A 17,309-nucleotide genomic window follows, 5' to 3' on the forward strand; every position below is an offset into this window, starting at 1 on the left:
TGTGTGAAATAGTTTGCCTGAATATTCCCAGTTTGGAACTCTTCATCATAGAATCATAGAATGATGCAGAATAGAAGGGGGCAATTTGGCCCATCATATCTATGCCAGCTCTTTGGCAAAGCTATCCCGTCCTCTTTCCCCAAAACTCTATAATTATTTTTGCTTTCAAGTGCTCATTGCCCTCCCACACTAGGTATCACTTGTTCTTAGTCTATCTCTTCTTAGTCCCCACCTATCTCCGACCTTCTATCCTGCTTTACATGCTCCACCCCCCTTAAACAGTATAAATTCCATCACTTTCCACTTCTCTTTAGCTCTGAAGAAGAGGCACACGGACTCGAAACATTAACTCGGTTTATCTTTCCACAAATGCTGTCAGACCTGCTGAGTTTTTCTAGCTTTTTTTGTTTTTATTTCAGATCAGCATCTGCAGTATTTTGCTTTTAACTTGTTCTAAGTCTATATTTCAATAACTAGAGATTTCTTACCATACTGCACTAACACAGCGTGTGGAGAGTGCTCGAGGCATGACCTCTGATCCTTGCTGCATGAAGCCACCCACTGGGAACCAGAGGCTGTTTCCTAGTGAGTACTGATTGACCAACACGTTACATTTTCCTCTAAAGCAAGGTTGAGGGTTATACCACTCATAAGGAGATAACCTGTAAAAGAAAGCATTACATCTAAAGAACAGAGACTCTAATTTCCTATTCAACACTGTTTCGTACCTAACTGGTCAAAAGCTATTAACTGCATATCAGAACACCAGCAGTTTGCTGTGTTGCCCAAACACTGCTTAATTAAAAGCTAAGATCTATACAAATTATTAATGACCATTAACAAGAGCTCTTCAGCTCTTGTTTCATTAACTGTGATTTAGTCAAACCCATCACTTTAGCCAACATTAGGACTTAAAAGATAATAAATAAATACATAAAGACATTGATGCATATATGGATGGACTTAATAAAACAATGGTTCACAGGACTCCCACGTGACTATACCTGGCTACAAGGAAGAGAACACAACTGACTGCAAGATAGGCAAGCACCATGAAGAGCCAAACACCAGGAGAGAAAGGGTCCAGGAAGGAAAAATAACCAGGTTTCCTACCCTGAAATACAGTAAGGAAAGGACATCATTGGCATGGAAAATCTTTGTTACAGTATGACAGGTGTAACAATAAACAGCAACATACACACTAATAAACAAGAATGAGGTGAATGAAATGTGAATTTTCACAACTTTAAACTGGAACTTGAAACAAGGGACAAGATTTTACTGGACTCCCTAAGAGGCAGCCTAGGAGACGGGGCAGCAAGTCAAATGCCAGAGAACCACGTTCAGAGGGCTACCCAATGTAGTCCAATCACTGGGCAGTTTTCCAGTGGTGGGAAAGATAGCAGCTCAGTCAGCCACCAACTAGACGTGGTCAGCCAATTTAGCCAATTGAAGGCCCAACCAATCTTCGCTGGCCGCTGGCATTCTGCTAGCAGTAAAGCAGAGCACTGCCACATGGGAGGCTTCCAGTTGCATGGGAGGCAGCCTTTCTGCAGTCTCAGGGAGTCCATCAGAACCAAAGGCTCCAAGGCCCAAGGAGGGGGGCTGCTGGAAGGGTTCCCCCTCTGAATTCCTGAACTACCTGCTTGGCCCCAGCAGAAAAATGAAGCGTGTTTCTTCCCAATAACGGTGCCTCAAGATGGAGGTGCCATCTTATTATCCTTGCTGCCTCAGCAGTGGTCCTCTTAGTGGCTCTGCCAAGACTTCTGAGCTATTGGCCTTTGATTGGGTAGGGTGGATAAAGGGGAACATGTAGATGTTGTGTACTTGGATTTCCAAAAGATATTCGATAAGGTGCCACATCAAAGGTTTCTGTATAAGGTGTCGGGGGTGATATAATAGCATGGATAGACGACTGGCTAATTAACAGGAAACAGAGAGTTGAGATAAATGGGTCATTTTCAGGTTGCCAAACTATAACCACTGGAATGCCAGAGGGCATTCTCAACTATTTACAATCTATATTAATGACTTGGATGAAGGGACTGACTGTATTACAGCCAGATTTGCTGATGATACAAAGATAGGTAGAAAAGCAAGCTGTGAGGAAGATACAAAGAACGGAATCATCCCAGATTTGCACTAAGTGTAGTAGTGGGTGGGTAAAATGACGTTTTACCTGCCGGCTGCAATGCTGGGTTTTCATGCCATATCGTCCCAAACTCACCAAATTATTTATGCATTCCCGGGAAGCACGCTGTTTCCAAGGCAGGTGGGCTCTCATTTGCCCACCCGCCATCACCTCACTACTTCATTACGCCGGGTGCCATATTTAAAGTCCAGCCACGTGCACACATCTCAGTGCTTCCAGTCCATGTCAACTGCAAGGAAGATGTCCAAGAAAGACAAAAAGACTGCAGCCCCCAGGTTTAATGACGCGTCACTGGAATGGCCTTTGGACACCTGCTCTTGCCGTAGGAGGGACAGCAGCATCACCAATCCAGCATGGCAGGCAGTGGGAGAGGTGCTCAGTGCCAACACTATTCAGAAGAGGTTGGCCATCTAATGGAGATAGAGGATTAATGATCTCATCTGTGCAGCCAGGGTATGGCAACCATCTCATCACTCTAAACTCACACACTCAAGCCCATCACACATTCACTAGCGTCTGGACATCACTCTCTTGCACACACCCTCACATGTCCATCTGGCCTCATCTCTTCTAGAGACTGCCTCCTCAGCCCTCACCATCTTGAGACCACATGCAAAGATCAACATGTGCCCCCACACACACCCTGGGATACCCTCCTTCTCCAATACAGCTCTCGTTCTGCAGCCTCTTCCCTTGCCTGAGGCCACTTCTCCCCCTTCCCCAAGCAAGACCTTGCCCTGCAAGTTGAAAAGCCACCCACATATGGCTGATCTGGTGGGCAGAGACCTATCTGTGAGCTCCCCTAAAAGTGATGTGGTGTTGCCTGTGAAGCCTGGCGCTGATGTCTGTGAGTGCTGAACGAAGCAAGGTAGGCAAACAAACCTCGAGCAAAGCGCAGCCCACCAGCTGCACATCGCTTATTTACTGTTGTGAAACACTCAAGCAATGCAAAGGCACCAAAATGCCACCAAATGCTCCAAAGCTTTTCACTGCTTCCCCACACCGGTCCCCAGCACAGCCTGCAAAGTCACAAGCATTTTAGAGGACTGCAGAACAGTTGGATGACATGTTATACAATCTCCTCGCTAAAGCTGGCCGTGGAGCAGTCACTGCTGGAGGTGCTCACAGCCCCTCGCAATGTCAGCATTCCAGTTTGGACCAGTCTCCCCGATGGTTCAAACTAACAATGCTGCCTTGCAGTGCAGGTTAGGAGAATGCCTGTGCCTGAGCTGAGAGCACAGCATGCAGCTCAATGGGCAAAGTTCCCACCAATTGGTTGGATGGAGTGAGGCGGAGGTGGGTGGAGTCGCGAGCAGCCATGCAGCTCACTAATCTCTGGCTATCCAAGTGGTGGCCAGCACTCTCCGGGAAGTGCTAAGGGGCCTTCACACTTAACCAGGACAGATTCTTAGTACACCCATGCTAACCACGTGTCTCTCTCTTTCATCCTGCAGGAGTACATCAGGAACATGAAGCCTGGTGAACTAGCTGTATGCCTGATGCCCTACAGAGAGTGAAGACAACAAAGGAGTGACTGAGGCTCCTGGCTGCTCAGAAGAAGGAGCAGCAACCTCAGGAAGAAGGGGTGTTTGGGACTCCCGCACCCGCTGCCCAAGAGCCACAGCGAGCCATCGCTGGTCAGGGCCTAACGACACCCAGGGTCTATAGAAGCTGCCTTTCATTCCTGCAGATGATTGAGAATCCATGTTGCCAAAGACTGCACATGTCTAGGAAACTGGTCGGTCACATCTGCAAGCTGCTGCAGGATTTGGCACCACGGGGACATGGAGGGCATTCACTGCCAGTGGCCATGAAAGTGACCGCGACGTTTAATTTCTACGCCAGTGGCTCCTTTCAGGGCTCGACAGGTGACTCTGCGGGATTTCACAAGCCTCCACTCACAAATGTATCCATGAGGTCACAGACGCCACCTTTGCGAGGGTACACAACTTTGTCCATTTTGCCCAGGACCAGGACAGCCAGGATGCAAGAGTGATTGGATTCGTCCAGATCTCGGGATTCCCACAGGTGCAGGGTGTGATCGACTGCACACACGTGGCACTCAGATCTCTATCACAACACGCGGCCAACTACATCAACCGCAAGCGATTCCACTCACTGAATGTGCAGCTGGTGTACGAGCACCAGAAACGCATCCTCCAGCTGTGCGCACGGTTTCCAGGGAGTGTGCACATCGCCTACATCCTCAGCCGGTCACAGATCCCTGAAGTTTTCCAGAGTTCATAGAGGCTGCAGGGTTGGCTCCTCAGGGACAAGGGCTACTCACAGAGGCCGTGGCTGATGACATCTATGCGATGGCCTCAGACTGCAGCAGAGCAACTCTATAATGAGGCTCATGCTGCAACTCATAACTTGGTGGAGCAGACCATCGGGATAATGAAGATGAGGTTCCGACGCCTGGATGTGTTTAGTGGAGCCCTGCAATACAGTCTGCAGAGGGTGTCATGCATCGTTGTTGTCTGTTGCACCCTTTACAACCTGGCGCTGCAATGGGGGGATGAGGTCCCTGAGGAGGAAATGGAGGTCTCCTCCAATGAAGAGGACGCGATGGGGATGAGGGTGAGGGGGCCCTTGAAGTCAACGATGATGGGGACGAGGCCCTTGCACTGGCTAAATGAGGCAGGTGCACTGGGGAGGCCCTCATAGCTGCTTGATTTGTGGAGGATGATGACGACATGCAGTGAGGTGACCACATGGATCCTCACATTGCATCTGTGAACGTTTGACTCCAGTCTGGCTTTTGGCAGCGCGAATACCCTCTGTGAGAATGCTCCTGTCATGGAGATGCAATGGAGGCCCTAATAGTCGCTCGATTGCAGGAGGATGATGACGACATGCAGTGAGGACACCCCATAGATCTTCACATAGCCTCTGTGAATGTCTGACTCCTGTCTGGCTGAGGGCAGCTCACTTGCGCTCTGTGATCAGGGTCATATCATAGAGACGCAGCCATGAAACTTTAGAAGCATCTGATCCTTTGTCCGTCTTCAGCACCTGAGCCCTTCAGGAGCACAGCATCACTGGTCACAGATGCTGGTGTGATGGGGGCCAACCCCACCTTAAAGGTGCTGAGAGCACATAGAAAGAATGATGGATCTCTGTGGCGCCTGCCCACTACATTCTAGCAGCAATGACAAGCACCGTCGAGATGCAGGCATCAGTAATGTTTCCAATGGAGTGTGAGGCTGGACCATCACTTTGGTCTGAAGGCTGCACAAAGCACAGGGTCGAGGCTGTGGACTGAGACACCTGCCTTTATCTTGTGTAGAAAGGTTTCACGTCTGAGTGACACGAACACTGCTCATCAGAACAAGAGGCCATAGGCAGGGAGACATTCTTGGGAGTTTATTGACAATAGTGAACATTATGTACAAGTGATTAACACCCATGCCCAGGCTGTGCAAATTAATTCTTCTTAACCTTCCTAACCCTGCCGCTACTTCTTGGTGCTCACCGGACATCCACAGTGGAGGCGGAGGAAGCCTGGTGACAGCTATACCTTGTCTGTGATGACTTTGGTGGGCATCCTCTGGAGGGCCGAGACTTGGAGGGCCCCGGCCTGTTTTTGGGGTCCTGCTGTGTGGCAGTGGCCCCTCCTCAGCCTGTGGTGCTGGAGCTGCTGAGGTCACAGGAAGAGGGAATTCGGATGGATGGCCCCGGGGTGTGCACCTGCTGATCCTCCTCCCTATGGGTGCCCCAGGCTGAGGAGCAGGGGTAACTGGAGTGAGATCGAGCTGCTGGCACCCCTCTCATGTTGGCACTGTTGGAGACCAACTATGGCATCAGTGAAGGAGTTGAGCCCGCGCAGCAGTGCAGGACCAATGTATTGGATCAAGGTCTCCATGGTGGCCGCCATCCTACCAGTGTTGACATGCAACGGTGTTGCAATGCCGATGCTATCACCTCAGAATGAAGGCAGACGGACTCCTCCATAGTGCCTTGCAATCTGAGGAGTGCAGCGGACATCTCTTCCTGTCCACTTTGCAGCTCCAGTAACTGTGACATGACCAAGTCCAGAGGCTCGTCATCTGACTCAGACTCAGCAGATTTCTGGCCTCCAGCAGTCCTCTGAGTGCCAGATACCTGGGAAGTTCCTGCCGCCACCTGCTGTGGATCAGAAAATGTGATGTGCTCACCAGATTGTAATTCTGGGGCTACTCTAAAGCTCTGGGTCATGGACTCCGTCGGCAGCTTCCCAGATGTGTCTGCAGAAGCACAGGGAGATAATTAGTGCACGGCAGTGGCCTGTGAAACAGGACACATCAGTCACAGCATGTTTGTCTGATGGATGTTGCACTGCTGGATCCTCACTTGGAAGAGCAGCGCCGACCTCACCGTCAGCACAGGACCGGTGCAGATCTTCACTGGCCAGCTGGATGGCTCTGTTTTAAAAGTCCGTGAGGACCTTGATTTCAGGCATTCCTCCACTGGTCTGCGACCTCTCCCTCTTGTTGTGTGCCAGCTTGTCCTGCGTGAATAGAGATGGAGAAAGTGTAAGCAGGATGCCTGCCAGGCCAGATGATAAGTATGCCTGGAATGTGTGGGTGGTGAGTGGTCCCATGGATGGGATGAGGACAATGATGGTGTGGTGAGAGTGTGAATGGTGATGTCCCTTAAACTGGCAGTGAGTGAAGGCCCTGTAGATGTGTGATGGGTTTGTAAGTGTGTGAATTGAGAGTGATAAGAAGAGTGAGTTACCCTGGCGAAATGAAGGAGATCATTCATCCTCTTGCGACACTGGGTGGCTGTCCTCTTTTGAAGGGTGTTAGTGCTGACCACCAGTGCCATCACCTCCCAAGCCTGGTTGGTCTCGCCGCTGACCATCCTGCGGCCAGAGCAGGGGTAGAGGACATCCCGGCGGGACTCCATGGCATCCAAATGTTCCAGGGATGTGTTGCTGAACCTGAGAGCTGCAATCTTTTTGCCTTTTGTGGACATCTTCCCTGCAGCAGTCCTGGGCTGGAAGTACTGAGATTTGTGCATGCACCTGCTCGATGGTGTGCGGGTGGGACCCCTCCCAATCCCATTGCGCACATCTCCCCGACAGTGTGCATGCTCTGCAGCCCCATCTCCCAACATCCCCAATTCCTAAGCCCATCCACTGAATCCCTGGACCATGCACAGCTTTCCTGTGAAATTCATTTGAGAGCGACTGGCCCCAGAGCCACAATGTCGAGTAATGAAGTCACTGGTAAACACTAAACATATTAACACAGGTGACTGGAGCTTAAGCCTGTGGATGTCCCAGAGCGCACTCCATGGCCTTGGATAGCGTGGATGAGTTTCGGGCTGTGTCCCCCTGTATTCAGTTTAGAAAATATGGGTATGCTACTTCACACAGATAGGCAACAATGCAACCATGCTGGTTGGGAAATCTCCAGTTTATCTCTCAGATGACCAGGGAGGCAAGGTTTATGGAGGTAGACATCATTGGTGAGGTGGGTGGTAGTCCTCAACTTGAGAATCAGTTCCCCTCCTCCCCCACTGCTCCCAATCCACAGCCCAGTAAACAGGTCAAGAGGAAATCAGTTTGATCCTTAATGCAGAAAATAGTTTCATGGCATCAAGGAGACATTGGGCCGAATCGTTCCAGATTTGCACTAAGTGCGGTAGTGGGTAGGTAAACCGATGGCGGTTTTTCCAAGTCGTACCATCCCAAACTCACCACATTATTTATACATTCTCGCCCGCCATTTTATATTCCATCTGCAATGTTACGGCCCACGTACTTAGTCTGTATAAATCCCCTTGAAGCCTCTTTGCATCCTCCTCGCAACTCACATTCCCACCTAGTTTTGTGTCATCAGCAAACTTGGAAATATTACATTTTGTCCCCACATCCAAATCATTGATATAGATTGTGACAGCTGTGGCCCCAGCACTGGTCCTTGCGGTGCCCCACTAGTAACAGCCTGCCATCCTGAGAATGATCCATTTATTCCTACTCTGTTTTCTGTTCATTAATCAATTCTCAATCCATTCCAGTATATTACCCCAGTTCCAAATGCTCTAATTTTGTTTACTAGCCTCTTGTGTGGGGCCTTATCGAAAGCCATCTGAAAATCCAAACACACCACACCTACTGGTTCCCCCTTACTTATTCTGCTAGTAAGATTCTCAAAAAACTCCAACAGGTTTGGCAAACATGATTTCCCTTTCATAAGTCCATGTTGACTCTTCCCAATCCTACCATTATTTTCTAAGTCAGAAAGTGCTGGAAAAACTTAGCAAATCTGACAGCACCTGTGGAGAGAGAAACAGAGTTGACATTTCAAGTCCGTATGACCCTTCGTCAGAGCTAGCAATAGCCCTGAAGAAGGGTCATATGGATTCAAAATGTCAACTCTGTTTGTCTCTCCACAGATGCTGTCAGACCAGCTAAGATTTTCCAGCATTTTCTCTCTTTTTTTCAGATTTCCAGCATCCACAGTATTTTGCTTTTATATTATTATTTTCCAAGTGTCCAGTTATCACATCCTTTAGAATAGATTCTAATATTTTCCCTACAACAGGCTAATACCATATATCATGACAATCTAGACACACTACCATTGTCTGAATCTGTTTTCATTGAACTTATAAACTCAGCAACTCACACAGCTGAGTTCAGTTTTCATGACACTATGTATGCCCAAATAGATGGTGTAGCCATGGGATCCCCTCTAGGCCCAGCTCTGATCAACATCTTTGTCGGTTTCCATGAGAAATGCGTCTTCGATGGAATGACCCCTAACCTCCAATTTTTGCATATGTCCAATACGTAGATGATACTTTTGCTGTATTTGAATCTGCAGCTGCAATGTGGAATTTCCTTACATACCTTAATAGGCTCCATCCTTTACTCAAATTCACCTTTGAAATGGTGCAAATGAGCTCTCTTTCCTCGATGTGCTAGTTGAGAAATCTGCTAATGGATTCGCTACTACGGTCTACCGCAAGCCTACCTTCACTGATCAATATACGCATTGGGATTCTTACAGTTCCACGTGCCATAAAATTGGCCTTATCAGCAATCTTGTAAATAGGGCCCGAGCTATATACTCACCATGCAAGCTTGATGCTGAAGTAGGGGCATCAAAGACATCCTGCAGGATAATGGCTACCCTGATCAGATCATTTCACGCTGTACATCATGCAAACTCATAAATAGGACTAAGGAGGCCACTTTCGGTCCTGAGGAGCACCCAGTCTACATCGGATTGCTCTGGAAGGGTAAGGTGTTTCAAAACCTTGAGCAACAAATGAAGCTAGCTGTTTCACGTTGCTATGCAGTAGCAACACAAGTTGTATTCTCCACTAACAGGATGCTGCCGTCAAGCCAAAAAGATGTTCTGCCCACCATACAAATGAGTAATGTGGTATATGAATTTCAGTGCTGGTGTAATGCTAGATATGTGGGCCATACGGTCCCGATAACTGGTGGATTGTATCAAACAGCATGTCCCTTTGACTGTCGCAATGGGCAAAATACTGACCATACTCAACCAGTGCTCGCAAAACTCAAACCTAGATCGAGATTTTACTTAATTACTAAACAATCCCGATTGTGCTAAGAATTACACTAACAACAAATTTAAGATTATCAGTTGGAACTCACAGTATGGCTCACTTATGTGTGTTAGAAGCTACATATATTCACACACAGGGCCCTGTCCTTTGCAAACAAAAAGTACATGCCCATACATTGCACCATTTTCAACTAAACAAAAGCTTGGGGACAACCATTCTCTGGTTCATTCCCCAGGGCAATGCCTTGACCAATCAAAGTCGACTTGCCTGGTTTGAATTTAAACAAAAGCTTGGCAGTTAACTATTCCCTGGTGCATTCTCCATAGCAATGCCTCTACCAATTAGAGTCCTCTTGCCTACCAATCAGCACCCTCTTCTCACGCAGTATAAATTGTTGTTGCCTTTGAGATTTGGTATATTTGTCTCTGTCCTGACGAGTGCAAGACAAAAAGCTTTGACAGCTTGTCTATTTTTTCAGTAATAATATTAATTTCTTTCAGTTTTACATTCTCACTAGTCCCTTGATTCTCTGTTTCCGGGAGGTTTTTTTGTATCTTCCTCCTGAAGACAGACACAAAGTATTTTAGTTTCTCTGCAATTTCCTTATTCTCCATTATAAATTATCCTGTCTCTGCCTGTAATGGGCCCACATTTGTCTTTGCTAATATTTTCCTTTCGATATACCTATAGAAGCTTTTACAGTCCATTTTTATGTTTTTCACTAGTTTACTTTCATATTTTATTTTCTCTTTCTTTATCAGTTTCTTGGTCCTCCTTTGCTGAATTCTAAAAAGCTCCCAATCCTCAGGCTTACTACTTTTTTTTTGGCAGCTTGATAAGCCTCTCTCTTTGATCTAATACAATCTTTAACTCTCTTGTTAGCCACCATTGGATCACTTCTCTTGTTGGGATTTTGTGCCTCAAAGAAACAAAGGTGTTTCATAAACAAGATGAGATCAGAGAGGACATGAGAGTAGATAGGAGAGAAATGAGAGAAGGATATGAGTTCAGAGCTTAGTGAAGGGGGAATCTATAGAGGAAGTTTGACCTGTTGGGCTAGTGGAAAGGAGGGATGCAACAGAGGCAGCTGATCAGATTGTCTCAATCTTAGTGACAGACAAGTCCATGAGCTCCTTGCACTTATTGTCGGAGGTGATAGTGAAGGAGATGGGAGAGAGGCTTAAGAAGATAGTTTTCAGAAAAGAAAAGATATCTTTGAATCCCAGGATGACCCTGAAACAGTGAACAATTTTAGCAATGAGGACAGGGCCCAAGAGTACAGCCTGATCTCGTGGTGGATGGCTAAACCAGCTCTCCATAATATCCTTTCAAGCCTGTGTCCCTTGGACTTAAAGGTGCAGAGAAGGGGGCAGGAATAGGTGAAAGGACAGGGTGAGAGAGAGTAATAGTTTTATTGGGAACGATGAAGTCAGTGCCATGGACATAAAAAAGGTCGGATGCAAATTTGGACCAAGGGTGGGTAGAAACTTCACATGGAATCAATGATGCTTTGTGCTGACTTGGCATATGCTCTTGACATGCCTCGCACTCTTTGACGATGAATTCAATGTCATTGTTCATACCCGGCCAATACACTGTCTCTCTTGCAAGTCTTCTCATCCAATCTATGACCATATCTGAGTGAGTGATGGCATCTGTTTTCCATGAGATTGACAGTGTGAAACGTATGTTCACCACTCTTCGTCTCATCGTGTACATCATCAGCATTTCCTGGTTTGTCAATCACCTCACGTATATGTTTCTGACAGGTACCAGTTGGCCATTCTTTTTGCTTGAAGGTCCCCATTGTGTACGGTCTGTTTGGATCAGTGCATGGCTCTTTGTAGCTGCATCAGCCTTTGCTCTAATGCACTGCTGCTGCCAATGGCCCTTTCTGCCACATGCCTTGCAGAATTGATGGAAAGCTGGGAATTTCCTTGGTGCATGCAGAAGGCCACACCTTCCACATGTCCTGCTAGGTTTGGCTGTTTTAGTAAGTGCGTCAACAATTGAGGTTGTACTTAGGATCTGTAAGCTTCATACTTGTGTCCATCCTTGAGTAGCTCTTTGATGCTATAAGTTTTGGGTTCGTCTAGCAGATCTTTCTGGAATGCTTCCATGGGAGTGGATGTGATCACCAACTCAATGATTCTGTCTGCTAGCTCTGAGTTTGAAAAATCACAGCACCTATCCATTTCTCTGTATCTTCTGATGAAGTGGTCTATGGATTCTGTAGGCTGTTGTAAAAATGACATGAATTCTAGTCGATGAATACGGACGTTTAACCTGATTCCGAACCGGTTTTCCAATGTAGTCTATATCTTTTGGGGATCCTTTAGTTTTTCTTCTGTTAATCCTGACGTGTTCAGCCTGTGTAGACAGACCTTCATTCCCAAATGCTAGGGGACTTTTTATGCCTTGCTGGTCTGGTTCAGACACACTGGAATCAAGAAACCATAGCCCTGTTTGCTGCTTAAATATTTTGAACTCGGATAGTAGGTCAGAGGCATTCCTATTCAAACTGGAAAGTTTTGTGGACATCTTAACGATATTCCTTTGACCTTCCTTTTCCTGTAATACATGTAGCTGCTTTCATGCGCTTTTCTGAAGCTCCATCCATTATCATCGCAACCTTCTCTGACCCGATTTTTATGACAGTTTTTTTTTGTTTGACTCTCCCTCGCTTGCTATTGATCCAGCTCACACCCTGGTCACTGGCCTTTCCTAACTGAGCTAACCTGGTGCTGGTCCTCTTGATGTACTGTCCCACTCACTGAACTAACTGCACTGCAATCTCACCACAGGGGATCCATCTTCTTACCAACTCTTTATCTGAGCACTATCCCGGCACTATGTCTCCAAAGCTTTTCTACACAGTCACCATGCTGCAATTTTAACACTCTTCAATGCTATAGCTTTGTTGCAGTCTGATCAAAATGTTGAGGGTTGTCTCATGTCATGTAGTGTGATCTAAAACTGTTCACCAGGTCATACCTATACTTAATCTTGTTGCCACGCTGTTTGACCACCGCTGAACATCATGCTGTGTGTGTTATAATGATATAATGGCACCAACCTTTCATAAGGGATGGGTTAAACAAGTTGTGGGTTCATTTATTAATTCTAGACACATGTGAACAGATATAGTTGGTTATAAAGCTTGAAGACATGAGCTGCAAAGCTGTCTGTGCTGTGCTTTGTTCAAAAGCAAAAGCAAAACTAAAACTGGATAGCATGACACACTTCTTTCTAGTAATGTCGTGCTGAAGTCCCTTAAAGGCATATTACAACCGTGGCCAGAGGACAAAAATCAAGCTAGTGGCAATGCAAATGTGAAAACACACACAGCCCCTCGTTTCTCTGATGACTGCTTGTGGTCCCTCCTGCAGGAAGTCAGTGATTGAGGGGAGATACTGCTGCCTGATGACAGGAAGAGGAAGCCTCTGCATCTAACCAAGAAAGCCTGGACATAGGCGGCAGCGATAGTGAGCAGCCATGGGATCATGCGGAAAGCCTGGTTGCAGTGTTAGAAGAGGGCCAATGACCTTCTCTGCTATGCAAGGGTGAGTAAGGAAGCCACTTGGCATTTTGAATGAATGTATATGCGTGGACGTGCATTGGTGGGGCTGGAAGATGGTACATGAGTGGCTCTGGTGGCAAAAGAGACCTGTGCCCACCAAGGCTGTTTAGGACTATGTCGGATGGCAGGCATGACAAGAAGGGAAAAATCCTGCATTGTGTTGGGAAAATGAACCAGCAAATGTTGGGGAGGAGCGTGTACACCTCAGTTATAGAACAGGGACTCGTGGATGTGCTCTTGTCTTCACAGGAGAAGAGGAAGCACAATGCGCTGGAATGCAGCTATACAGTTCCAAATCTGGCAGTACTGATGCTGTTGGAGGACATTCACACGTGAGCAGGGGGTGAGATCCCCTGGCTGAGGAGAGGCAGGCGTTTCTGAGGAGGATGAGAGTGAATACTTTCAGTCGGGGGCATCAGATATGAAAGACTCAGAGGCAGGGAATGCAAGGTTATGGTGATCGGTCTTTCAATATCCTGCATTGATATATTTGCGAATTGTGCCATGCCCACCTGTAGGATGCTGTAACAGCTAGTTAGTTGCCTCCTTAATACTCATGTATACTCACAGCTGTTTTGCATCCATCAGATGATCATCATCCAGACCAACCGAGGATCTCCAGATCTCCAACCAGGTGGCCCACCATTAACATCAAGGAGGAGGAGGGACCCTCAGATGCTGCACTGTCACATCCTTGCCCCACACCTTGCACCATCTCAGATACTGGCACCTCAGTGGGGTTGAGTGCATCTGTACAGGCAGTGGCACAAACTGGGTGTAGCACATTAGGATTGCCTCAGCCGCTGTTGGAGATTGAGACTTTCCAGGACTCTGACAGTTGGAGGAGTGTTGGAGACCAGGCAGATGCTGAGCTCCAAGCAGCTGATGAGCCTTTGGAGTAATCCATCAGGCAGAAAATGCTGGATGTCCTCAGGTACATGAGGATCTGGCAAAGCTTCCAGAAGGTATACATGCCCTGGTCAGTACAATGGAGGAGCCCATGCATGACATGAGAGCTGCAGTCACCCTCTCCTCTGAATGCACAGCATCCCCCATCAAGAGATTGGTGGCTCTCATGGAAAGCTTGCTCCAGGATCCAGAAACCTCAATCAAAGGTTTCTGGGTCTGTGTTCAGACCTGCAGGGCATTGCCAGTGTGAGAAGTGGATGAGGCACCTGATGTCTTGTCCATCTTTGGTGAGCAAGGAGGTCCAAGCAAACCTCATGTTGGTGGATGAGCGGCAGCTGACTGCATCTGGGGCTCTTCTCAGGACACTCCTGAAGGTGCCAGTAGCTCCTCCACCCCTCTACCAGTGACAGTATTGTCTCAGGATTCTGCACTGATTGAGGAATGTCCAGCATCTTTGCAACTCTTCCACCCAGTCGGGACTCTCACAGCCTCCGGCAATTGGAGGACGACTGCCAAGGTCATCCAGGCCAATGAGCCATCTGAGTCAGCAGCCTGCCTCCAATGCAGCTGCCAGTGATGGGGGGAGCACTAAGTTGAAGCATTTGTAAACGGTTTAAGAAATCACGCTAAACACAGATAGGCAATCATGGGTGATATATTTAGTTGTGTAATGTGTGTTTTGTTGTTCTACATCACCTAATTAAATTGATATTTCACATGACATGTTCCTCTTGTGCTATGAATGGTATGAAGATTGGAGGCTTGCAACTGAATCCCAAAAAGCAACTGAGGGACATGTGATCCTGTGGATATTGAAGCAATCCCCCAGACCGGTCCAGACAATGAGCCTCATCTTGAGCAGCCCAATTGTCCTCTTGATTATGGCCCTCGTGGAGGCATGGCTTCTGTTGTAGCTCTCTTCAGCAAGGGTTCGAAGTTGTCTTAAAGGTGTCATTAGCCATCTTTTCAGAGGGTATCCTTTATTGCCCACAAGCCATCCATCCAATCGTGCAACAGGGTCTTCAAAAGCTTTGGAACCTGGGAGTGCTAGAGAACATAAGAATCATGGCAATGCCCAGGATGCCTTGCACAAACCTGGAGGATCTGCTATTGATTGCATCATCTGGACATTGAGTGAGTGGTAATCTTTACAATTCACAAAGGCCCCTGGCTCTCCTGCAGGTGCTTTAATCAATTATGGGTGTAATCAATGGTGCACTGAATCTTTGGGAAGCTATCAGTAGTGCAAATACTCTTGCATGCGATGCTGTTTCAAAATTTATATAGGTTTTCACCCTCCTAATGAGTGCGTCTGTGACAAACTTTATGCAGTGGTGTGCTGCGGACTGTGACACACTGCAGTGATCCCCTGAAGGACCCTGCAATGAACCTGATGTGCAAATATTTAGGACAACAGTCACTTTCAATGTTAAAGGCATAGGGTGCACCCTCCCCAACACAGTTGGATGTAGTCTTAGGGCCTACCATTTCATAGATGGAAGTTACTGTCTTCCTTGAGAGGTAGATTCTTCTTCTGCACTACATCTCTGTCATGTCCAGGTAGTTGGATCTTACTCAGTAGATTAGGCAAGCAGGGTATTGGCACCTCTGCTAGTCCCTTTTCCTTGGCAAGCCTCACTGGCCTTCAATCCCATCAGGGTGTGCTCCCCTCCTCTTGATCTGAGAAAGGGCCTCCACCTGACATAACAATCGCCATATTTAAGCTATTGGATTGCTGAGATGCAGACTGATTGATGTTATGGCCAGTCTGTTAGTGGCATTTTAAAGACAGAAGCATCCTTACCTCCAAAGATTTGAACAAAACGGTTCAGAAAACAATCCAGAAAGTCAAAACTTAAGCAATGGATATTAACTCTTACCTCCACACTCTTTGCTTCTTCTACAGGTATTATATTCTGCTCTGGATTCAGAAAGCGCTCATTGTGATTCTTTCTTAGTTTCTTGGTCTCCTTTGCTGGATTCTAAACTGCTCCCAATCTTCAGACTTACCACGTTTTCTGGCAACCTTATAAGCCACTTCCTTTGATCTAATCCAAACTTTAACTTAATTTGTTTGCCACGGTTGATTCACCTTTCCTGTTGGTTTTTATGTCTTAGAGGAATATATATTTGTTGTAGACTATATAACACTTCAAATACTAACCATTGCTAGGCTACTGTTAAATCCTACCTGGGAGCTGAGCAGAGACAGTTGGGAGTCGGGAGTTGGGAGCAGCATCTCAGCTGCTGAAAAAATTGAGTTACTAAAACCAACCGTGACATCACAGGAAGCTAGTAAGTTGATTGGCCAGTAAGTGCTTGGTTAAGGGACAGTGTTAATCACCAGCTTAGGACACAAGAGTTAAGGTAGATCTATAAATAAGAAGAACTAAAACTAAAATAAAATAAAAATAAATATAAAATAAAATAGTTAAATTAAGTGTTAAAACAATTAAAATAAATACCTAAAGCACATACCAGTGCATTTAAAAATCGTATAACCTTTAGTTTATTTGTGGGTGGTACTAGCAATTAATAAGCACAGTAAATTTCAGCATACATAGGAACTATTTTAAATTAATTAAGAAAGTAACTAAATTAACTAAATAACATATGCAACAATGGCAGGACAGACGTTGTGTTGCGGCTGTGGAGCGTGGGAACTTTTGGACATCAAGGCAATCCAGGACAAACATGTCTGCAGCCAGTATAAGCAGCTTGAGGAATTCCAGATCAGGATTATTGATCTGGAAGCCGAACTGCAAACACTGCACAACATAAAGGAGGGGTAGACATACCTGGACGCTTTGTTCCAGAAGATGGTCACACCTCTTAAAATAGGATCATCTGTTTTGATCAGCAGTGAGGGACAGGAGGATGTGACCATGAGTGAGGCAGGTAAAGGGACCAAACAGACTTTGCAATTGTCAAACAGGTTTGAGGTGTTCAAAACTTGTGTGGATGAAGGCGAGATCTGCAGGTTGGATGAGCAGGCTGGCCATGGCACCATGGTACAGGAAGCTGTTCAAGCGGGAGGAGCAAATAGGAATGTAGGGATAGTAGGAGACAGTATAGTGAGGGGGGATTGACACTGTTCTCTGCAGCAAAGAGCGAAAGTCCAGATGGCTGTGTTGCCTG

General features: G+C 46.6%; 1 protein-coding gene across 1 annotated transcript in view; it reads right to left on the reverse strand.

Annotated features, from left to right (window-relative positions):
* The window catches only part of LOC144671671 (glutamate receptor ionotropic, kainate 4-like), a 123,953-nt gene that overhangs the window by 40,451 nt on the left and 66,193 nt on the right, over nucleotides 1–17,309 (reverse strand). The window contains exons 9-10 of the mRNA XM_078533687.1: nucleotides 1,005–1,114; nucleotides 489–662 (exon numbers count right to left, since the gene is read on the reverse strand). Coding sequence (XP_078389813.1) covers nucleotides 489–662; nucleotides 1,005–1,114 — 284 coding nt within the window. The remainder of the gene's footprint in view (nucleotides 1–488; nucleotides 663–1,004; nucleotides 1,115–17,309) is intronic.

This window comes from Cetorhinus maximus, chromosome 2 (assembly GCF_964194155.1).
Source record: "Cetorhinus maximus chromosome 2, sCetMax3.hap1.1, whole genome shotgun sequence".
NCBI lineage: Eukaryota > Metazoa > Chordata > Chondrichthyes > Lamniformes > Cetorhinidae > Cetorhinus > Cetorhinus maximus.